We start from the raw sequence: 25,000 nt of genomic DNA, 5'->3' as shown, positions 1-25,000 counted from the left end.
TCATCATCATCATCATCATCATCATCATCATCATCATCATCATCATTATTATTATTATTATTATTATCATCATCATCATCATCATCATCATCATCATCATCATCATCATCATCATCATCATCATCATCATCATCATCATCATCATCATCATCATCATCACCATCATCATCATCATCATCATCATCATCATCATCATCATCATTATTATTGTTATGAAAAGTCAAAACTTAAGGAAATGAAAAGGGAAATGGAAAAGATCGCCCAAGAAAGTGAACAGGAAGTAGGTAGACCCTTTCTGTAACGGAGAAGTTGCATCAGCACTGCAGAAATGATAAAGCATTTCGATCCTTGAACAAAAACGTGGTTAGTAACTCTTATCAACAACTGTGTTGAATCGTGCACAATACCAAAGTTTTAGCGACAAGCAAGAGTGATAGCACTACTTAAACAAACTTGGAAAAGACCCAAATAGCAGCAATAGCTAGAGACCAATATCCCTCATCTGCATCCTGTACAAATTATATGAGCACATGGTACTAGCCAGGATTTCCCAAACAGAACATCTGTCACCTGACCAAGCTAGTTTCCGCCCTGGAGATCATGCTGTGACCAACTCCTGAACTAAACAATATATCTAAGATAGCTACGAGAACAAATTACACGGGCTGTGTTCGTGGACCTGACAGCTGCCTATGACACAGTAAATCACAGGAAACTGCTCCTGAAGGTTGCAAGGGTAACTCGTAACACAATGTAGTTGAATAAAATCCCTTATGTCAAATCGTCGCTTTTTTGTGGAAAAGGAAGGGAAGATAAGCAGATAGAGATCACAAAAAATCCGACTCCCTCAAGGATCGATACTTGCACCTATCCATTTCACCATTTATACCAATGACCAACCTGAATTCGACAGCATCCGGAGGTTTCTATATGCTGACGATGTGTGTGTGTGTGTGTGTGTCTTGCGTCCCGGGCCTCTGATTTCAAGACCATTGAGGAGAGACTAACAGACGCCCTGAATACACCCTCTCTGTGTGGGGATCCTGGCCTCCCATAGTGGACAGGGTGGCACTTACTGTGTCTTCTATCCCCCTATATATGTTTTCCAATTTGCTTTCTGTCTTTGTCTTGGAATGAGATTACTTGGTTTTGCCCTGGCCCTGGCCGTAGTGCTTAACTGGGAGGGAAACAGTCAAATGCAAAGTTATTGTTTTGGGAGATGATATTTTTTTCCTTGTAAATCATCTGTCTGTTATGTATTATTATGTTTGTTATTTTCAAAATATATTGTAAGCATTTGAGTGTATTCCTCTTAGTGGGATCTTGTGCTGGTGTATGGGTGAGACATTTAGGTGATCTCAAACTAAGTACACTGATAGTGTGCTCTTGGAATCTACATCTGTTCCCTATTTGAACCACTCCCCTTTGTCTAACTTTTTTCCTCAAGTCCTTTTTTTATTGTACATCTAGAATCTTTTCACTATCCAATTTTCTTCCTTTTTACTGGCGCTGATATGACGTAATTGTGTTGCATAGTTGCATGCGCCGTAAAACCCTTAAAAACAAAAAAACGAATACACTCTCTGAGTATTATTTAAAGAACTCACTAAATACCAACCTAGGAAAAATTCAAGTGTGTGCCTTACATTTAAAAAACTGCCAAGCCAACAGGAAACTGAACATCTCCCGTGTAACTCGATTTCACTTTAGACCGCACACTGTCCTTCTCTCAACACACAAAGAAAACAAAAGCAAAGGTGGCCCCAAGAAACAACCTCCTAAGAAAACTGGCAAACATTACATGGAAAGTAGATCCAAAAACACTCAGGACAACCGCACTAGCCTTTTGTTATTCATCAACCGAATACGCCTCAACAGTCTGGACAAGATCCTGCCATGCCAAAAAGACTGGCCCAGAGCTACATAACACCTGCCGGGTCATTACTGGTAACTTGAAACTGACTGCAGTTCCAGTCCTCTAATGGCTGGCTGGCATTGACCTCCCCACATTCGACCAGCCACTGCTTCCAAAGCCCAGAAATATAAACAGGAAATGGACCCAAGGCACCCACTCCATGACCACAACAAGTAGACTGAAGTCGAGAAAGAGATCTGTGACGAAAGAAAGCATCAACCCTGATCATGCAGTAGTATACAGACTTTCTACATGGAGGGAGTGGGACAATCACGCAATTGAAGCCCTTGAAGATCCGGGAGAACTGCCCTACGGAACTGATCTCCCCAGGAATGAATGGGTAACACTGAATAGAACACGGGCAACACTCTGGAGAACAGATGGAGGCATGAAAAAGTGGGGGCTGGTTGAGACTAGCTTGTGTACATGTAGATGCCCAGAGCAGACGATGGAGAATGCCAGGACGGGCCCACTTGCACTGACCATGACCCCAGATGCTGTGGAGTGGGTTCGGTGTTGGATTCGGTGTTGGAGCAACAAGCTCTGATGATGAACTAGACTTTATCTAAAATTGTGCATTGATTTGACTGTAGACTTCGTAACTAAAATACAAGACTTATAGAATACGTAGAAGAGTAATGTTTTCATATGTTGTTGTGCCACTTTGTCCATTGCAGGAATCATCCACAGTGATATAAATGACTGCAATGCGTTGGCAGAGAAGATAACAGACTCCGCCCCCTGCCAAAAGGGGAAAACGTCATCCTGCGAGGTATGTTTGGATGGCAACTACAAGATTTCCAGCATGATCGACTTTGGAGACCTGACCTACTCCCTTCACATCTACGAACTGGCCATAGTGGTGGGTTATCTCATGTTAAACAAGGATCCCCTAGAGATTGGGGCAGCTGCCATGGCGGGATATTTAGAGCACATGCCTCTTCCTAGGAGTGAATTGATTCATCTACACACGTGCGTGTGTGCCAGAATGGCCATGTCGTATGTTTATGGCCAGGTTGCCCTGGCTGATGATGAAAGCAACGCTGAATATACTCAGTTCCACGCTGCCCGATGTTTGCCGATGATTGAATATTTGTGGACATTTTCAGACGCAGAATTCTTAGATAAATTGCTGGAAATAAATGGTGCTAAATTATAATAAATTGTGTGTATTAAATTTCAACATTTCGTGTGTATGTGTGTGTGTGTATGTGTGTGTGAGTGTGTGCGATGGTGCGTGCGTGTGCAGCTTCGTGGTCTTATGGTGTCACTGGCTCAAAGTCATCGATATAAAACTTTTTAAAAATAAAAAAAACACACAAATAACAGCTTTTATATGGCTCAATATCTACTATACGTGCTGCAAGCGCTTTTCTGGGAGATCTCTAGACAACAACACATAACATGTAGGATAAGACATGGCAACTGTTAGACGTTAATACCATATTTTTCCCGACTGTGACAACGCTGTTAGCGGTCAGGTCCTCACTTTAACATGAGTACGGTGAGTGAATGTGAGTAAATAGCCTTTTCCAAGGAATCAACTATGCACCACTCAGAGCGGGACTCGAACCAGGAACTTCCGATCCGAAGGCGAGTGTCGTACCACTAGACACATAGCCCCACGTTCTTTAAGATGGTTCACATTACTTGGATTCTGAAGTGTAAAAGAAGTACCTGGTATGTGATAGGATTGTCTCTGTAAAGAAAAAAAAACAGCAATTGCAATATTGCCTCACGGGTATCGTGTTTCGTTCCATCCTACAAATTCTTGAAGAAATATAGATAATCCATCAAATAATCATCTGATGTCAACAGGAATCACCCATGTTGTTGTGAACAAAATAATAATCTTGCCCAATCTGAATCACTGAGAGCATACATCCAGACATCAAGTGACATGTTTTACCCACTTCTGAACAAAATCTGGGAATAAGAGAAAGTTCCAAAAGACTGGAAGAACGGCCACCTTGCTCCAAAAGGGGGACTTATTATCATAATGTAATAGCTTGAGGGGAATCATGCTGCTATCAATCCTAGGGAAAATTTTGACTAGAATCATTTTGGAACGCTTGAAGACTGCATTTGACAAAAAGCTCAAGAGATAAACAGGCAGGTTTCCGACAAGATAGATCGTATTCCGACCATATCGGGACTGCGGATCATCATCGAAAAGTCCCTAGAGCGGCAATCTCCTCTATGTTCTGTCTTTGTGGACTTCCAGAAAGCTTTTGATAGTGTGAACAGAAATGTGATCTGGAAACTCATGCAACACTATGGCTTTCCAATAACATTTGTGACCATCATCCAGCAGCTGGATGAGGATGCTACTTGACAAGTCATCCACGATGGGAAATTGACAGAACCCTTCTCAGTGAAAGTTGGAGTTATTGACTGGGTCATGAAACAGGCTACCAGAGGACAAAAGACAGGAATTCAGTGGACCCTAACGAACCAACTACATGATCTAGACTTTGCAGATATGTCGTCTCTCTCACAACTCGAAAGATGCACACACAAAAAAAAACTAAACAAAGTCACAGAGAAAGCAAGGAAAACAGGATCACAAATAAATACAGTCAAGGGAGCGTTCACATATTACGTCATCAGCTAGGGGGGAGGGGGGTCTACCAAATGTTGACATGTGTTGACATGGGGGAGGGGGGGGGGGTCAGACCCAAGATGATGTCATCAAAACATAGGCAAATTAGGCCTATTTTATTAAATGCAAGAGCTTCAAAAATGGCATTCCAAATAAATTAGCAAAAAGGTGAAAAATTAATTAAATGATGGAATCATCAAAACCGATCGAACTGCTCAATCCTCATGCATATGGAGTATAAAGTAAGACTTCCTGACCATGATTTTCCAATTGGTGAAAGACATAAACTAATACCATCAGTTTATGCTGGATGTTCCCTGAAAGAGGATGGAACCATTGGTTACAGTGGTCCGACGTATGTAGCAATCCGCAGTGGCAAGCACGACAGCAGTAGTGCTCTCTCCCATGCTGAAGATTTCGACGCAGTCTTGAATTTAGAAGAATTCGACGTCATCAGCAAAGTTAATGGACAAATCAAACCCCTAGTATTTGTTTCAGTGGATGGTGGTCCAGATGAGGCTCCAAAAAACGGACAGACACTCGCTGCTTGGGAGAGACATTTCCAAGCGCTGGATATTGATGCTGTATTTGTCTTTACACACGCTCCAGGTTTCAGTGCTTATAATGAGGTGGAAAGAAGAATGGCACCGCTTTCAAAGGATACAGCATCTGTCATCTTACCATTTGATATTCATGGACGTCATCTTGATGGAAGCAACAAGACTGTTGATGTTGATCTGGAAAAAAGGAACTTTGAAGCTGCTGGAAAAATATTAGCCAATATTTGGTCCGAGTCGATAATAGATGGATACCCAGTAGTTGGAAAATTCATCCCTCCACCTGAAAATCCAAGACCCAAACTTCAATTTCAAGAAACAGATGATTGGAAGATAAAACACATTCGCCAATCCCAATATCTGCTGCAAATAGTGAAATGCAGTGACAACTCATGCTGCAAACCTTGGCGTACTAACTATTCATCTTTTTTTTTTCCAGAGCGTTTTCTGCCACTACCTGTACCACTTGCTTCATGTGATTATGGTTTGGAGATAGGCAATAATGGAAGATTTGGAAGCCTATTTCAAAGTTTGTTCCTTTCAAAACAGCTAAAGATAAATTGCTATGATGAGTATTGCCCATCTCTCAAGAAACAAGATGGGTAAGGGATATCACTTCTCAAAAGGCGAACTTGCCCTAAATGTTCATTGTATCACTCCTCGATCACAGCAATGAAAGACCATTCACGAAAATGCGGCATACAAGAAGAACAGCAAATGGGAGAAAGTGATGACGATGAAGATGAAATTGATGATACTATTTATAGTACATTGCCAGAGGTCCAAGGCAGAAACATTTTTGAATCAATTAATTTTATGTTTGGAAATTGGAACAAAAATTCATTCCACTAAAAGACTAATATGCTATAAAATAATTTGCCTCCTATACTATTTTAAATTACACTTTCTGAATTTTTTTTAATAGCACCTGCACCAAGTAGCCTAATTTAAATAATGTTTGTTAGATTTTATCTTTGCAAATTTAAATTTTATGTCCCCATTGTATCGTAAAACATAAATTATCAACAGTTTCTGAAATTAATCAAATGTCTGAATGTGTTTTAACGTTGATAATCAATGTTTATGGTTTGAAAAATGAATAATAAATATTGTGAAATTAAAGTTATCTTTTAGTTTTTATTAAATTAGATGACGTCATCATCTGTTGGGGGAGGGGGGGGGGGGTCAGGTCAATGATGACAAGTGATGACTTGGGGGAGGGGGGGGGGGGGTCTAAAAAGGGCAAATTTTTGATGACGTAATATGTGAACGCTCCCCAAGACAGAAATCATGAGAGTAAACAAGAAATTTCACCCTATAAAAACCACTAAGGGACATCAAAGAGGTCGATAGATTTGTATATTTGAGAAGCATAGTAATCAAAGAGGGAGGAACTGACGTAGACATTAAAAGCCGGATAAATAAAGCACGAAAACCTTTAACACTTTTCGACCAATATGGAATTCAAAGGCTCTTACGTTGAAAAATAAAATCCGGTTATTCAATACAAATGCAAAGTTGGTTCTTTCATACGGCTCGGAGACATGGCGAGTGACTAAAACCACCACAAATAAGCTCCAAGCATTCATAAACAGGTGCCCCAGAAATATCCTAAATCAGGTGGCCTGACACCATCACAAATGAACTGTTCCAAAAACTGAACCAGTCACCTATTTAATCGGAGTTAAAGAAAAGGAGATGGGGCTGGATTGGCCATACCCTCAGGAAGCCTGCAAGCAACATCACGAGGCAGGCTTTGGACTGGAACCCGCAAGGAAATAGGAGGGGTGGTCGACCAAAACAAACGTGGCGATAAAGCATTGAGACTGAGTTGAAGGCAGCCGGACAAACCTGGGCCCAGAAACTGGGTGGGGTTCCTGACCTCCCATAGTGGGCAGTGAGGCACTTACTGTTTCTTCTATCTCCCCCTATCTGTTTTCCAACATGCTTTCTATATTTGTCTTGGAACGAGATTACTTGGTTTTGTCCAGGCCCTGGCCGGATACCCTGGCTGGGAGGGAAACAGTCCAATGTTTAGTTAGAGTTTTGGGAGATGATATTTTTTCCATGTAAATCATCTCTCTTTTATTCACTGTATTGTTTTGTTTACATATTATATTTGATTTAGAAACATTGGAGTGTATCCCTCTTAGTTGGGGCCTGTGCTTGTGTCTGGATGAGACTTTTAGGTGGTCTCAAACTAAGTACTTTGATAGTGTGCTCTTGGACTTGGAATCTACATATGTTTTCTATTTGAACTAATTCCCCTTTGTCTTACCCTTTTCTTGGGTGCTTTAATTGTAATTCTTTTTACTAACCCATTTTCTTCCTTTTTCTGGGTGTGGTTCCTACCTCCCATAGCGGGCAGAGAGGTACTTTCTGTGTCTTCTATCCCCTCTTATCTGTTTTCCAATTGCTTTCTGTCTTTGTCTTGGAATGAGATTGCTTGGTTTTGTCCTGACCTTGGTCGGAGTCCTTGGCTGAGAGGTAAACAGTCGAATGTATAGTTATAGTTTTGGGAGATGATATTTTTTTCCTTGTAAATCATCTCTCTGTTATGTACTGTTACTCTTTTCATTTTAAACATATTATTAGTAAACATTTGAGTGTGTTCCTCTTAGTGGGATCTGTGCTTGTGTCTGGATGAGACTTTTAGGTGATCTCAAACTAAGTACTTTCATAGTGTGCTCTTGGAATGGACATCTGTTTCCTATTTGAACCAATTCCCCTTTGTCTTACCTTTTCTTATGTGCTTTAATTGTAATTCTAGAACTTATTACTATCCCGTTTTCTTCCATTTTACTGGCGCTGATATGACCTTAATGTGTTGCAAGCGCCGTAAAACCCTTAAAAACAAACAAAAACAATTCTTCCTTTTTACTAGCGCTGATATGACCTTAATGTGTTGCAAGCGCCGTAAAACCCTCAAAAACAAACATGGGCCCGGATAAAGAATACCTCTAAAAACCGAGTCAGCTGGAAGAGTGCTGTTGCGGCCCTATGTTCCACAAGGAATCAAGTAAGTCAATCTTGCTCAAGAAAAAAAAACATCAAAGTGGGTGTGGAACACAGGACAAATCTGGGTCACAGTGCAATGCCTAAACCACTTGGCAAGAATAAGTTATAATGATAACTAAATCAACCACTTACAAAATTCTTTACCATCTGTAACTTTTAATTCATATCTTGGAATATTTAACGCCCTTATAATGAGTTGTTGTTTTTTAAAACCCTCAACTTTTACTATTACTTCATACCCTGGACTATTTAACCCCGTCATATGAGTCAAAACGACTAACAATTTTTACTGTCTACAACTTTTGCTTCATACCTAGGACTATTTAACGTCCGTCGTATGAGTCAAAAAGATGGTTAAATCAACTAACAATTTTTACCATCTACAACTTTTACTTCATACCCTAGACTGTGTAACGCCCTTTATATGAAAAAGTAGAAAAAAAAATTATGTTGGGGACGCTGGGGCTATAAAATTATGTAGGCGACGCTATGAGCAAAAAATGTATGAGTTATTTAAAATCCTGAGAAAGTTGGGAGGGATTTGAAATAAATCACTACACATAGAAGGAACGAAATTGACGCCTACACTTCTTTATTATTATTGTTTTGAGCCAGCTTTATAAACTTGAGTTTAACGGTTTAATTTGTGTGTTGGTATCACATTTTAGTAAAAATTTTGAACATGGTCGGTAAGGAGAGAATTAATATAAACATATTTCAATGGGCTCGCTACATAATGGTGAACGAATGTATTCTAACAATGTTCACGTTGATTTTTATCCCATCATATCCTGGCTTTATTGTTTGTTATACAATACCCAATACATGTTTGGGTTTTGCTGACAACAGATCAGCTCGTCTGTATAAAACTATTGTTTACAAAAAATATTATGGACAGTGTTGGTGAAGGCGGGGACCGACAAAGCTGAATACAAAATGCATTTATAGATAGTTCGAAGATGACGTCACTCATGTCTTTGTTATTTTTTTTTTTGCCATCCGCGTTTATGAGAAATGCTCAGTGAACTGTATTAACCTGACTATAATCGTTCATGGATACACACAGTTTTGTGTGTTGGTCCGTTATACTTCCGGATGGCAATGTTATGAGCTTCTTAGCCAAGCGCACACTATCTATAGGGAAAGACAAACAAAAGGAGCCAGATCGCAAGTTAGGATTGAAATTAAAACATTATCATTATTTGCTATGATATTCTATTTCTTGTTGTTGTCATATAATAATAATGATGATGATGAATTTAAAAAATACAATACATAGATAGACAGATAGATAGATAGATAGTAGATAGATAGATAGACAGACAAAAAAAACATTATTAATAATATAAATAAATATAAATAAAAATATATAAACATCAAAATGAAGATAACCAAATGAAATAAATGACATTTATACTGGTAGGTGGTGTGTAACGGGCATAATTCGATAAAATCATGTGTACCTGTGTTAATTTTCAGTGTGATTGTGATGTGTTTTGTGAAGGGGAGGTAGCTACACTTCTCTAAAAATCAATTTACGTGACGGGGTAATATGGTAAGTTTTTAAAATCCCTATCAGTCTGTCTGTATGTCTGTCTATATGCATCTACTTACCTATCTATCTATCTATCTATCTATCTATCTATCTATCTATCTATCTATCTATCTATCTATCTATCTATCTATCTATCTATCTATCTATCTATCTATCTATCTATCTATCTATCTATCTATCTATCTATTATCTATCTATCTATCTATCTATCTATCTATCTATCTATATCTTATCTATCTATCTATCTATCTATCTATCTATCTATCTATCTATCTATCTATCTATCTATCTATCTATCTATCTATCTATCTATCTATCTATCTATCTATCTATCTATCTATCTATCTATCTATCTATCTATCTATCTATCTATCTATCTATCTATCTATCTATCTATCTATCTATCTATCTATCTATCTATCTATCTATCTATCTATCTATCTATCTATCTATCTATCTATCTATCTATCTATCTATCTATCTATCTACTTCTATCTTATCTATCTATCTATTTCTATCTATCTATCTATCTATCTATCTATCTATCTATCTATCTATCTATCTATCTATCTATCTATCTATCTATCTATCTATCTATCTATCTATCTATCTATCTATCTATCTATCTATCTATCTATCTATCTATCTATTATCTATCTATCTATCTATCTATCTATCTATCTATCTATCTATCTATCTATCTATCTATCTATCTATCTAATCTATCTATCTATCTATCTATCTATTATTATCATTATAATATTATCTATTATCTATCTATCTATTATTAAGTAGTAATATAAAAAGCATGAGAAGCGTTGTTAAATGTGTAAGTAATAAATTATGATCAGAGTTTAACATAGTGTGTAAGTGTGTTATAGTATTAACATGTGTAATAGGTGTGTCAATTGTATTATTGTTGTGTGTTGTACACACTTTGCAATTATTTTTAATTGTATTATTGTGTGTTTTACACACTTTGTAATTATTATGTCGTTAATATACATGTGTAGGAGAAACCGTTATTAAATTGTAAAATATGTATTATCATTTTATTATAGTAGTGTGTAAGTTTGTTATAGTATAAGACTATGTATAACGTGTGTTAATTTTGTTATTGTCGTGTGTTTTACACACTTTGTAGTTATTTTTAAAATTGTATTATTGTGTGTTTTACACACTTTGTAATTATTTCTTAACATACATGCGCAGGAGAAAATATGTATTATGATTATTTATTATAGTGTAATTGTGTTATAGTATAAGATATATCTAATCCTTGTGTTGATTGTATTATTGTTGTGTGTTTTACACACTTTGTAATTATTGCCGTCTTAGATGTGCGATAGCTATATTGATAAGATTTAAAAAATAGATAACAAAAAATCCATGTTTTAATGTCATTGTCCTAATGTAATGTCTGTGAATAGATACGAAGATGCACCGTCACATAAGTTAATAACACTCACTTTAAATAATGTTGATATATTTTAGAATAATAATAATCATAGGTTCAAAATTACTCATAATAGATCTCGCATCTCTATTCGGATTTGAACTTGAGACATTTTCGTGCGATAGATAGACGCCTTACAATTTGATCAATAAAGAATCGGTATGTGATCACGACCACGACTCATGGTCGTGATCAACACAATTCGTCGTTTTCTTACGATTCCTGTCTTCTCTGAAAGCCCATAATCGCGCAGAAAGCTTACTCAGCGAAAAAAGATGAAACATAATCAATAGTATAAAAAAAAGACTTATTGCGTTGTATTGATTAAAGATCCATTTGTTCCTTACATATTTATTTCAACAGGCTGTTTAACTTTCATGAAACCGACACGGTTGTTGTATTGAATTTCACAATAAGTTAATAACACTCACTTTAAACAATGTTGATATATTTTAGAATAATAATAATCATAGGTTCAAAATTACTCATAATAGATCTCGCATCTCTATACGGATTTGAACTTGAGACATTTTCGTGCGATAGATAGGCGCCTTACAATTTGATCAATAAAGAATCGTTGTGTGAATACAACACATGGTCGAGAGAGCAAAACACTTCGTTGTTTTCTTGCTATCCTTGTCTTATGACACACTCGATACTCGTAAAAACAGACGGCAGGGGAATAATCTTCGGTCACTCGTCACGTCTTATTGGTACATCTATATTCCGTTCGTGTTATCACCTAATTGACAATGATGATTTGTTAACAATGATCATCTCCAAGTGTAACCCCCCTCCTTCTTCATATTTTACAGTCTAATTCAATAAATCGAATACAGCTGCTCTAAATAATTAGTTCGAGTTATTTAGTCATTCATCACAAGACTTCGCGAAAACGTTATAGAAAAAAAAATACTATACTATCAACTTAAGTAACTGTGACTGTAATTTTTATTATCTCGCCTCATTGGACACTACATTCTAAATATCTCATTTTATTTTGTATCACCTCACCATTACCATCGCACCATGACTTTAAAATTTCTAGCATCAAAAAAATATTCCATTATTTAACTAAAAAAGATCTTGAAATATATAAATGTTCATTAAAAAATAATTATCACGCGTGTCCAATGATGCGACCGTAAAGATAATTTACCCACCGAACGAAGAAGAGATAAATCAAAGATAGTGCAGGGTGTAACAAATACATTCGTTTCAAGAAGTGAACTCAGCACTGAAATTATGATGAACACTTTTATTCGATTCAGATTATTGTTAATAGAAAAACAGATTAAAGTAGATACCATGTCAGTCAAATCCCATTTCTTCGTATTCCCCTTCTCTCTTTGAAAATGGATTTTGAATCGATGATACCAAACGACTATTTTTCGAATTAACAAATTATGATCTGGACTTAATAAACCGTAATCACAGACACGTTAGTAGTTGCATTGTCCTGATTTGGTGATGTCTGTGAATCTTAAATACGAAAATGTCCGAAATAACACGATGTCACGCACAATATTACTCGCTATTACAATGTTGATATATTTTTTAAATAATTATAGGTTTAAACTGACTTAAAATAGGTGTAATATCTCTATACAGATTTAATCATGAGTTTAAGTTTTATTTAATAGTTAAACGCCTTACCACTTATCAACGAAAGGGATCACCATATGAAATCGACACATGGTTAATTGGTGAATTTAGCAACAAAGTGTCTGTTTGCTGTCACCCTTGTCGTCTCAAACAACCAATTTAAAGAATTATGTAGTTTTTCCAGTGATTTACTGTACTGGGATGGAAGAATTATCATGTATGGCTGTGTTGTTTTTTTTTTCTTGGGTCATTTTTCTAAAGCGGGTCTTGTAGTTTGTAATTTCCGTCTTAAATGCCATTTGCTTTATTTTTTTAAATAAGACGACGGAGAATTTTATATAATGCAATTAAAGTAGGTAGCGTTCTTGTCTAGGTCTGGTAAAATAAATGAGATGACGTCATACAATCCCCGTAGACAATGTTGATATTGTAGAAACCTCCGGTATAGAGATTAGAACATGAATTCGAAATCAAGACGTTTTGGTATGGTAGTTAGACAATCTATCCATCGACAAATTAAAACCTCTTCACTATGTGAATACGACTAGTAGATGGGTGCAATCGGAGGTGAATGTTTTCATTGAAATTTCACGTAGGATCAATTAAATAGAAATACATAATGTCCATGTGTCCACACGAGTTTAACCCAATATCATGTTTTACAGTCATATTCTCTTTACCCAATATCATTTTTGGAAACACTTTGATTGGGTTAATGAAAAATTTACATCTGAATCAAAACTAAAAAGAATTGATGACAAAAGCTTTTGTAAAACCCCAACAACTTTTAACACACGGACTTATTTAACTTGACTGCTTTTTAATTTAAAAATGTTCTTGTCTGATATAATACTTGTACCCGTCATTTTCAACATGCAGCGGGTTTCGTGTTTTGTATCATGGACTTGAATTTTTTTTCGCAGCAAGAAATAAATAAATGAAACACAACAATCATTACAATACACAATATTGATTGATCAATTACTTAATACAATAACATGTCCTTGCCAAGTTACTCACTTCGTGAAATACATTTTGATGAAAAAAAATGAAAAGACAATTCCATCACTTCATGTCCTACATTATGGTTATCACACCAGGACATAACCTAATTGAAAATGTAACAAAAATTTTGTGTAGGAATAGTAAATTTTATGAACCAGGTATACATTATCTCTATTTATGACATTAAACCATGAATGTTTTTAAGGCACATTTTCAGGGTTTGACACTATATTTACTGTACTTCTCCAGTAACATTGTCGAAGTTTTTAAATATTTGATACCACAACACTTTTAGATAACAGCAGGTGTTTTTTCCTCAAATTTTATCGATCTGAGCAGATAATATATTTTATCCCAGTGAAACGCTATCCTAACAGCTGCTATATTTTTTTAAGATGATAACCCAAATGATCAGTAACACCCAATGTGTAAGACGTAGACGTGCAGTCTTTAAGGCGGTAGTGTAATATCATACAAAAACATCTGTCAAATGTGTAGTAATACCTAATGGCGATTTACAAGACGGTCAAAATTTATTAAATAAAAGTTTTCAGGACAGAATGTATCAATTGAACCTAAGAAATTATTTTTTTTCAAAGCCCAAATGTGTGTGATGTAATTGATTTTTTTAAGCTAAAATTTATTAAATATAAGCTTGATAGCAAAAATTTTTCTAACCAAAACATTTGAAGTAAAACATTGTTGGCTAAAAATGTGAAGTTAAAGTTTTCTTACCAACATTTGGGAAGTAATCATTTTTAGGTCAAAGTTTATGAAATACAAACTATATGACAAAAATGTATGAAACTAAAGTTTTTTGATCAAAATAGTGTCTGGTGAAAAAAATAATAATAAAATAAAATAAAAATTAAAAGTTTTGTGGTCAAAATGAGTGAAGTAAAATATATTTTGACCAAAATTTATAAAATAAAATATGCGTGTAAAAATGTATGAAATGAATACTTTCTATCCAAAATCTATGCAATGAAATGTTTTTAGACCAAAATGTTTGTAGTAATAGTATCTTGATAAAGTTTATGAATAAAGTATTATTTCTAACAAAAATATGTGAAGCAATAATTTTCCGACCAAATTGTCTGAAATGGACGTTTTCCAATCAAAATGTGAAAAGTAATAATGTTCTGACCCAATATTGAAATGAAAATTTTCTGTCAAAAATTGTATGAAATTAAATTTTTCTGGTCAAAATGTGTAAAGTAAAAGTTTTCTGACCAAAATATAATAATATTATGACCAACGGTTATGAGATCAGAATACATATTCTCTCCAAATTGTCATTCTATCAAAAAATTGTATCAAATTTAATTTTCTAATCAAAATGTGTGAAGTAAAAGTTTTCTGGTTAAAAATTGTATGAGCGTTTGCCAGCAAAAATGTATGAATGTTTTCTGGCCAAATATATGAAGTAAACAATTTTTTAGGGGGTCAACAATTATATATTTAGAATATTCTTTTGACAAAATTGTAGGAACGTCAAAACCACTGAAATAAAAGTTTTCAGGATAAACTGTATTAACGAAATTTTCCAGGCAAAATTTTGCGAAGTAACATTTGTCTGACTAAAAGATGTAAAGTATACTTTTTCTGACCAAAATGTGAGAAAATAAAATGTTTTCTACTAGAACTTCATAAGGTAAATGAAACTTTTTTTTTGACAAAACGTGTGCAGTAATAGTTTTTCTGTAAATGTATTGTATCATAAATTATTGAAACCGTTACAAAATAAAAGACTTTTCCATGTCTTTCGCTTTTTGAGGCCTTCTCGAGGATTTGACAAAGGCAGAAAGTTTTGAATTTTCAAAGTGCTGACTACTTACCTGCAGAATTACCATCGACAGAGTAGAGACATAGCAGATATGACTGGTGATCCTATGTTATTACAGACAGAAGCAGATATGTCCTACAATTGTTGTAGAGGTGCGATGTCGGATACGACACCCAAAGTTTTGCCATAATTTTCAATTTTATTTTGTTACCATTAAAGTATAACGTTTTCAGTCGTCCTTCTAAAATTATCAATGACATGATTAATGTCGATCCCACAAAGGTTATGAGTAAACCTTTGTTCTTCTCCCCGGTAGGGACCAAATAGCCTCAACTACAATCGTGCGGGATATCCTTGAACAAGACAGTTCAAACCCTAGTTCAACCTATTTCCAAAAAAAAAAAAAAAATACTCCTTACAAAACCTAAATGGTTTTGGAAGAGGTTATTCAAAACCTGCATTTGAAGTTCAATCCTCTCTGTTTCACTTTTTTAGCTCCAAAAGTCGATGGAATCACTTCGTAGTTTAGTAAACCAAAACCAAAATCAAAACCAAAACCAAGCTCAATGTCACCCAAAAGATAAGATAAGGGATATGAAATAGAAATCTCACCAAAACGTGTAAGATTCGAACTATTTCCAATGAAAAAACAGTTTACCAAACCTGCATTTGAATTGCAACCCTCTCTTTTACACTGTTATAGCTCCAAAGGTCGCTTGAATTACTTAGTAGTTTAGTAAACCAAAACCAAAACCAACCCAGAAGATAAAATTAGGGTAATAAAGTGCTAGACGTCGACCCAAAATGAGTGAAGTAAAAATTTTCTCGCCAAATACAGGAAACAAAAGTGATCTGACAAAAATACCAAAATGGAAGTTTTCTAACCAATTACGTGTGAAGTAAAATTTTCGTGACTAGAAAATTGTAAAGTTGGAATTTAAATTTTCTGGTCAAAATTTATGAAATAAGGCTGTTCTGTTCAAAATCTATGAAATTTAGTTTTATAATGAAAAAGAATTAATGAAATGAAGGCTGCACACGCTAAAATGTATGAGAAAAAATATTCTGATCAAAATGTTTGAAATGAAAGTTTTCAGGATAAATGTTATGGCGTAATATTTTATATCTGAATAATATATATATACATAACGTTTATAGCTAAATTTTATGAACTAGCTTTTTGTTGTTGCTTTTTTTTAATCCTAATGTGTGAAGTAAAAGTTTTGGGCCAAAAAAAAAAATATTGTGAAGTAAAAGCAAAAGTTTTTCTGGCCAAATTGTGTACAATAAAAATTTCCTGGCCAAAATTGATGAAATGAAAATTTTCTGTCCATATAATGTATGAAACGTTATCTTTCTGGTCAAAATGTATGAAGTAACGGTTTTCCGGGTAAAACACATGAATTAAAAGTTTGCTTGCAAAAATGTGTACAATAAAAGTTTTCTGGCTAAAGTATATAAAGTAACATTTTTCTGGATAAAATGTACGATGTAGCGGTTTTCAGGCCAAAATGTGTGAAGTTAAAGTTTCCTAGCCCGAAATGTGTTATATAAAATATCAGTCAAAAAACCTGTGAAATAAAATTTTAGGGTCAAAATTTAGGAAATTAAATTTTTCTAGCCAAAATGTATGAAATGTAAGATTTTTTTTAACCAAAATGTGTATAGTAGAAATTTGTTGCTATGATAAAATCAATGTTTTGTGTGTGTCTCTGTGTGTGTGTGTGTGTGTGTGTGTGTGTGTGTGTGTGTGTTTTGAAAAAAAATTATGAAATGCACGTGTTCTCGTCCTCAACGCAAAACAATTTCTTGTCAAAATTATAAAATAACTGTTTTCAAGCCAAACTATATAAGTTGAAAGTTTTCTGACCAATGTAGATACTTGAAGTAATATATTTTTGGTCAAAATAATTGAAGTAAAAGTTTTCTGGCAAAATATATATGAAATGAAAGTTTTCCGGTCGATATATGTGAGATAAAAGTTTTCTTGTCAATATGTGTTTAGTAATATTTTGATGACAAGATTAATGGGTTTTTTGTTTTTACCCAAATTTATGAAAAGAAAGTTTTCTAACCCCAAAAGGCGAAGAGAAATCTTTTTCTGGTCAAATCGTATAACATCAGTTTTCTGACCAAAATATTTGATATGAAAGTTTTCTATTCAAAATATTTCAATTCAAAGTTTGTTGGGTTTTTTATTTTTTTATTTCTTTTTTTATTTGCTGTTTCTTTCGAAATATTTATCTATTTATATATTTATTTTTCATTTGTTTTTTGTTTTGTTTTGATTTTTCTTTTGTCCCAAAATACATAAAGTAAAACTTTTCTGGTCAAAATGTAGTACTTCAATCAGATTTTTTTTTAAATTTCATACATTTTGACCAGAAAAGTTTTACTTTAATTACCGGACAACATGGCTGACACCTGTTGACATTGAGCTTCGGCTCAGTGGATAGTCTTATGTTTCCATTTATTCACTGTGTGGAATCTTTAATTTTTACCTGATGTGGACTAATCTTAATATTGGAACTTTTAACTTAAGATCTATTAAAAGTAACATTCGAAAGGAACAACTGTGTCAAGATTTAGAAAGTTATAAAATCGATGTGTTGTGTTTACAAGAGACGAAGATCCAAGATGGCGTCGACCAAACAATAAATGGTCACAGACTGCTGTGCTTTGCTTCCAGTTCACCTCACTATGGATGTGGATTTCTCATAAATAAAAACTGCAGGGATTTGACTAGTGACGAATGGAATGTTTCGGACAGAATATGTGTTCTTGAGCTTAAGTGTAAGATCAATTCAAGGAACCAGAATAACGATAACAAAGACGATCACGGTAAGAAGACGTTCACTATCTCAATCGTAAATGTTTACGCACCAACAAGTCAACGCGCAAAACAATACCCAGAGGAAACTGATAAATTTTACAAAGACCTAGACGATACACTGAACAAAATAGGAAACAAATCAATATTAATAATTGCTGGAGATTTTAATGCCAAAGTAGGAAAACGTCTCGACAGTGACACACTATGTTTAGGATCATACTCAAAAGGAAAACGTAACGATAACGGAGAAAAATTAGTCCAGTTCTGTGAACAGAGAAAACTTTTCATAACAAACAGTGCTTTCAACCACCCATCAAGACACCAGACAACATGGGTAGGACAAAGGAAAGACCAAACCCAAGACAAAATGATAACAATACACAACCAAATAGACTATATCATATTATGTCGACACCGCCATAAACACTACTCAACCAACTCGCGATCATACGGTGGTACACTGCTAACATCCGATCACAAACTTGTAAAAGCGAATTTTAACATAAACGTGTACAGACAACGAAGACAGAAAGGTAAAACGGCAGTCAAAATAAACACGGCAAAAATAGTAAATGAGCGAGAATGTCGCATTCATTACCAATATGAACTTAACTCAAGTCTATGGAAAATAAAGCAAAACAGCAATCCAAACAATGAATGGAAAGAGACGCAAGCGGCAATGAAATATGCGGGGGAAGAAAGTGCAGGCTCTATTAATACAACTAAGAACAAACCAAATCGAACGCCTAACATCGCTATTAACGATCTATCGCGGCAACAAAAAGAACTTAGGATCAGGATACAAAACACGAAAGACTCGGAAGAAATAATAAACCTGAAAACGGAACGAAACAAAATACTGCATTCAATTCGATCACTTACAATAAAACACAGAAACGAGGAATTAGACAAAAAAGTGGAAGACATAGAAAAGTCCAAAAATAACGCATCGTCTATGTTCAAAGCGACGATATCTCTGAACCGAAAACCATTCTAGAACCCAAAACTACAGGATAAATTTGGCAAACAGACAACAAATCCCAACGATATCCTTGACATTGTAACTGACCACTTCCAGCAGAAATTTCACAAACAAGTCTCACAAATATCGCCCTTCTCAGGAAACCCTAGAGACCTAAACAACCGCATCACAACAACTGAAGTTAGAAATAGCATAAAGTTCCTAAACAATAACAGATCCCCAGGCGAAGATGAAATTCCCGCTGAAATACGGTACCCTCTCCCTGGATCTGAGCATTGCAAACATAATGAACAAAACATTCTCAACACACAAAGACTGGGACATAAACAGCGGTGTCCTAATTACAATACAAAAACCAGGAAAAACGAAAGGACCCGTAAACAACCTGCGCCCAATAACATTACTGAATACCATAAGAAAAACACTGTCAACTATTGTCCTCAACAGAATTAGACCGAAAATAGAAAAATATCTATCACATAGCCAAAGCGGGTTTCGCCAAGACCGAAGCACATCGGACGTTGTATGGACACATAAATGGTTGGCAGCAAAGGCACTCAAAGAAAACATATCCATAACAATAACCGGAATCGATATGTCCGCAGCCTTTGATACGATCGACAGAGGAAAACTTTTGGAGATATTAACAGAAATAGTAGACGAAGACGAGCTCCGAATAATCCGATTTCTCCTCAGCAACACAAAGATACAACCAAGGATATACGGGGCCACAAAACAGACGCAGTTCGAAAGTAACATCGGAACCCCCCAAGGAGATAGTCTGAGCCCGATTCTGTTTACAATATACTTAGAACACGCTCTGAAAGAAGTTCGAAAAGTCATTCCAAAACCAACGACTCATATTGAGAATGCAATCCCTAGAGAAATCGCCTATGCAGATGATGTCGATTTTATTGGATCAACACCAGCAAATATAGACATCATACAAAATACCCTCATGAAATATAACCTCCAAGTCAATGCCAATAAAACCGAATTTACAACAATATCGAGGAACAAAGAGGAATGGAAAAGAACAAAGAAAGTCGGCTCACTAATTGGAGACACCGAGGATGTACAAAGAAGAAAACAGCTATCAAACGCCGCACTCAGTAAACTCACCAATGTATGGATTAGAGGTGACAAAATAAAGAGAAAAACCAAACTGAAACTGTACCATGCTCTTGTAAAACCGGTACTTCTGTATAACTGCGGCACTTGGGCGTTGACAAAATCCGAAGAAGAACATCTGGATGCCTTCCATCGCACACAGCTAAGAAGGGTATTGGACATCAAATACCCCAAAAAGATCTCAAATGAATCACTCTATAAGATCACAAAAGAAAGACCAATCTCCCTTGACATTTTACAACAACGATGGCAACTTTTCGGTCACATACTACGCAGGGACAAAAACATACCAGCAAACCAAGCCATGTCGGGATACTTCCAAAAACACGGGAACCTTTTCAGAGGAAGACCGATCACAACACTCCCTGTGATCCTAAACAAAAACCTCACAACACTTGGACAAAGCATTAGTCTCATAACGGCAGGGGACCTTGAAAATCTGAGAACCCTAGCAGAGGACCGGCAATATTGGAGACACCTCACACAGGAAATACTGGAAACAGCCAAGGCGACCCGATCTTTCGGTCGAGACGCGAAAGGCATCTAAGTCAGTAAGTCAAGTATCACCAGTCATATCTGCTATGTCTCTACTCTGTCGACGGTAATTCTGCAGGGTAAGTAGTCAGCATTTTGAAAATTCAAAACTTTCTGCCTTTGTCAAATCCTCGAGAAGGCCTCAAAAAGCGAAAGACATGGAAAAGTCTTTTATTTTGTAACGGTTTCAATAATTTATGATACAATACATTTACAGTACAGAAAAACTATTACTGCACACGTTTTGTCAAAAAAAAAAAGTTTCATTTACCTTATGAAGTTCTAGTAGAAAACATTTTATTTTCTCACATTTTGGTCAGAAAAAGTATACTTTACATCTTTTAGTCAGACAAATGTTACTTCGCAAAATTTTGCCTGGAAAATTTCGTTAATACAGTTTATCCTGAAAACTTTTATTTCAGTGGTTTTGACGTTCCTACAATTTTGTCAAAAGAATATTCTAAATATATAATTGTTGACCCCTAAAAAATTGTTTACTTCATATATTTGGCCAGAAAACATTCATACATTTTTGCTGGCAAACGTTCATACAATTTTTAACCAGAAAACTTTTACTTCACACATTTTGATTAGAAAATTAAATTTGATACAATTTTTTGATAGAATGACAATTTGGAGAGAATATGTATTCTGATCTCATAACCGTTGGTCATAATATTATTATATTTTGGTCAGAAAACTTTTACTTTACACATTTGACCAGAAAAATTTAATTTCATACAATTTTTGACAAAAAATTTTCATTTCAATATTGGGTCAGAACATTATTACTTTTCACATTTTGATTGGAAAACGTCCATTTCAGACAATTTGGTCGGAAAATTATTGCTTCACATATTTTTGTTAGAAATAATACTTTATTCATAAACTTTATCAAGATACTACTACTACAAACATTTTGGTCTAAAAACATTTCATTGCATAGATTTTGGATAGAAAGTATTCATTTCATACATTTTTACACGCATATTTTATTTTATAAATTTTGGTCAAAATATATTTTACTTCACTCATTTTGACCACAAAACTTTTAATTTTTATTTTATTTTATTATTATTTTTTTTCACCAGACACTATTTTGATCAAAAAACTTTAGTTTCATACATTTTTGTCATATAGTTTGTATTTCATAAACTTTGACCTAAAAATGATTACTTCCCAAATGTTGGTAAGAAAACTTTAACTTCACATTTTTAGCCAACAATGTTTTACTTCAAATGTTTTGGTTAGAAAAATTTTTGCTATCAAGCTTATATTTAATAAATTTTAGCTTAAAAAAATCAATTACATCACACACATTTGGGCTTTGAAAAAAAATAATTTCTTAGGTTCAATTGATACATTCTGTCCTGAAAACTTTTATTTAATAAATTTTGACCGTCTTGTAAATCGCCATTAGGTATTACTACACATTTGACAGATGTTTTTGTATGATATTACACTACCGCCTAAAAGACTGCATGTCTACGTCTTACACATTGGGTGTTACTCATCATTTGGGTTATCATCTTTAAAAAATATAGCAGCTGTTAGGACAGCGTTTCACTGGGATAAAATATATTATCTGCTCAGATCGATAAAATTTGAGGAAAAAACACCTGCTGTTATCTAAAAGTGTTGTGGTATCAAATATTTAAAAACTTCGACAATGTTACTGGAGAAGTACAGTAAATATAGTGTCAAACCCTGAAAATGTGCGTTAAAAACATTCATGGTTTAATGTCATAAATAGAGATAATGTATACCTGGTTCATAAAATTTACTATTCCTACACAAAATTTTTGTTACATTTTCAATTAGGTTATGTCTTGGTGTGATAACCATAATGTAGGACATGAAGTGATGGAATTGTCTTTTCATTTTTTTTTCATCAAAATGTATTTCACGAAGTGAGTAACTTGGCAAGGGCATGTTATTGTATTAAGTAATTGATCAATCAATATTGTGTATTGTAATGATTGTTGTGTTTCATTTATTTATTTCTTGCTGCGAAAAAAAATTCAAGTCCATAATACAAAACACGAAACCCGCTGCATGTTGAAAATGACGGGTACAAGTATTATATCAGACAAGAACATTTTTAAATTAAAAAGCAGTCAAGTTAAATAAGTCCGTGTGTTAAAAGTTGTTGGGGTTTTACAAAAGCTTTTGTCATCAATTCTTTTTAGTTTTGATTCAGATGTAAATTTTTCATTAACCCAATCAAAGTGTTTCCAAAAATGATATTGGGTAAAGAGAATATGACTGTAAAACATGATATTGGGTTAAACTCGTGTGGACACATGGACATTATGTATTTCTATTTAATTGATCCTACGTGAAATTTCAATGAAAACATTCACCTCCGATTGCACCCATCTACTAGTCGTATTCACATAGTGAAGAGGTTTTAATTTGTCGATGGATAGATTGTCTAACTACCATACCAAAACGTCTTGATTTCGAATTCATGTTCTAATCTCTATACCGGAGGTTTCTACAATATCAACATTGTCTACGGGGATTGTATGACGTCATCTCATTTATTTTACCAGACCTAGACAAGAACGGTACCTACTTTAATTGCATTATATAAAATTCTCCGTCGTCTTATTTAAAAAAATAAAGCAAATGGCATTTAAGACGGAAATTACAAACTACAAGACCCGCTTTAGAAAAATGACCCAAGAAAAAAAAAACAACACAGCCATACATGATAATTCTTCCATCCCAGTACAGTAAATCACTGGAAAAACTACATAATTCTTTAAATTGGTTGTTTGAGACGACAAGGGTGACAGCAAACAGACACTTTGTTGCTAAATTCACCAATTAACCATGTGTCGATTTCATATGGTGATCCCTTTCGTTGATAAGTGGTAAGGCGTTTAACTATTAAACAAAACTTAAACTCATGATTAAATCTGTATAGAGATATTACACCTATTTTAAGTCAGTTTAAACCTATAATTATTTTTAAAAATATATCAACATTGTAATAGCGAGTAATATTGTGCGTGACATCGTGTTATTTCGGACATTTTCGTATTTAAGATTCACAGACATCACCAAATCAGGACAATGCAACTACTAACGTGTCTGTGATTACGGTTTATTAAGTCCAGATCATAATTTGTTAATTCGAAAAATAGTCGTTTGGTATCATCGATTCAAAATCCATTTTCAAAGAGAGAAGGGGAATACGAAGAAAGGGGATTTGACTGACATGGTATCTACTTTAATCTGTTTTTCTATTAACAATAATCTGAATCGAATAAAAGTGTTCATCATAATTTCAGTGCTGAGTTCACTTCTTGAAACGAATGTATTTGTTACACCCTGCACTATCTTTGATTTATCTCTTCTTCGTTTGTTGGGTAAATTATCTTTACGGTCGCATCATTGGACACGCGTGATAATCATTTTTTAATGAACATTTATATATTTCAAGATCTTTTTTAGTTAAATAATGGAATATTTTTTTGATGCTAGAAATTTTAAAGTCATGGTGCGATGGTAATGGTGAGGTGATACAAAATAAAATGAGATATTTAGAATGTAGTGTCCAATGAGGCGAGATAATCAAAATTACAGTCACAGTTACTTAAGTTGATAGTATAGTATTTTTTTTCTATAACGTTTTCGCGAAGTCTTGTGATGAATGACTAAATAACTCGAACTAATTATTTAGAGCAGCTGTATTCGATTTATTGAATTACACTGTAAAATATGAAGAAGGAGGGGGGTTACACTTGGAGATGATCATTGTTAACAAATCATCATTGTCAATTAGGTGATAACACGAACGGAATATAAATGTACCAATAAGACGTGACGAGTGACCGAAGATTATTCCCCTGCCGTCTGTTTTTACGAGTATCGAGTGTGTCATAAGACAAGGATAGCAAGAAAACAACGAAGTGTTTTGCTCTCTCGACCATGTGTTGTATTCACACAACGATTCTTTATTGATCAAATTGTAAGGCGCCTATCTATCGCACGAAAATGTCTCAAGTTCAAA

At 34.7% G+C, this 25,000-nt stretch overlaps 2 protein-coding genes across 10 annotated transcripts in view; both read left to right on the top strand.

Moving 5' to 3' along the window:
• LOC144965074 (hydroxylysine kinase-like) overlaps positions 1 to 6,196 on the top strand; it is a 28,570-nt gene extending 22,374 nt beyond the window's left edge. For all 5 annotated transcript variants that reach the window (XM_078899982.1, XM_078899981.1, XM_078899979.1 and 2 more), the window contains one exon: positions 2,593 to 6,196. In XM_078899982.1, coding sequence (XP_078756108.1) covers positions 2,593 to 3,074 — 482 coding nt within the window. In that variant the 3' untranslated portion in view covers positions 3,075 to 6,196. The remainder of the gene's footprint in view (positions 1 to 2,592) is intronic.
• Positions 6,197 to 9,147: 2,951 nt separating this feature from the next.
• LOC144965075 (hydroxylysine kinase-like) overlaps positions 9,148 to 25,000 on the top strand; it is a 38,734-nt gene continuing 22,881 nt past the window's right edge. For 2 of the 5 annotated variants that reach the window (XM_078899984.1, XM_078899985.1), the window contains exons 1-2: positions 9,149 to 9,263; positions 9,572 to 9,647. The gene's annotated coding sequence lies outside the window, so the exon portion shown is untranslated. Of the gene's footprint in view, positions 9,264 to 9,571; positions 9,648 to 20,975; positions 21,060 to 25,000 lie in introns of those variants that run through there. The other 3 variants (XM_078899989.1, XM_078899986.1, XM_078899988.1) reach the window with 3 other exon arrangements.

This window comes from Berghia stephanieae, chromosome 2 (genome assembly GCF_034508935.2).
Source record: "Berghia stephanieae isolate SIO BIC M18660-M18661 chromosome 2, UCSD_Bste_1.3, whole genome shotgun sequence".
NCBI classification, from domain to species: domain Eukaryota; kingdom Metazoa; phylum Mollusca; class Gastropoda; order Nudibranchia; family Aeolidiidae; genus Berghia; species Berghia stephanieae.
Note: the sequence above shows the minus strand (reverse complement) of the source record. Positions and strands in the feature narration are given on the sequence as shown.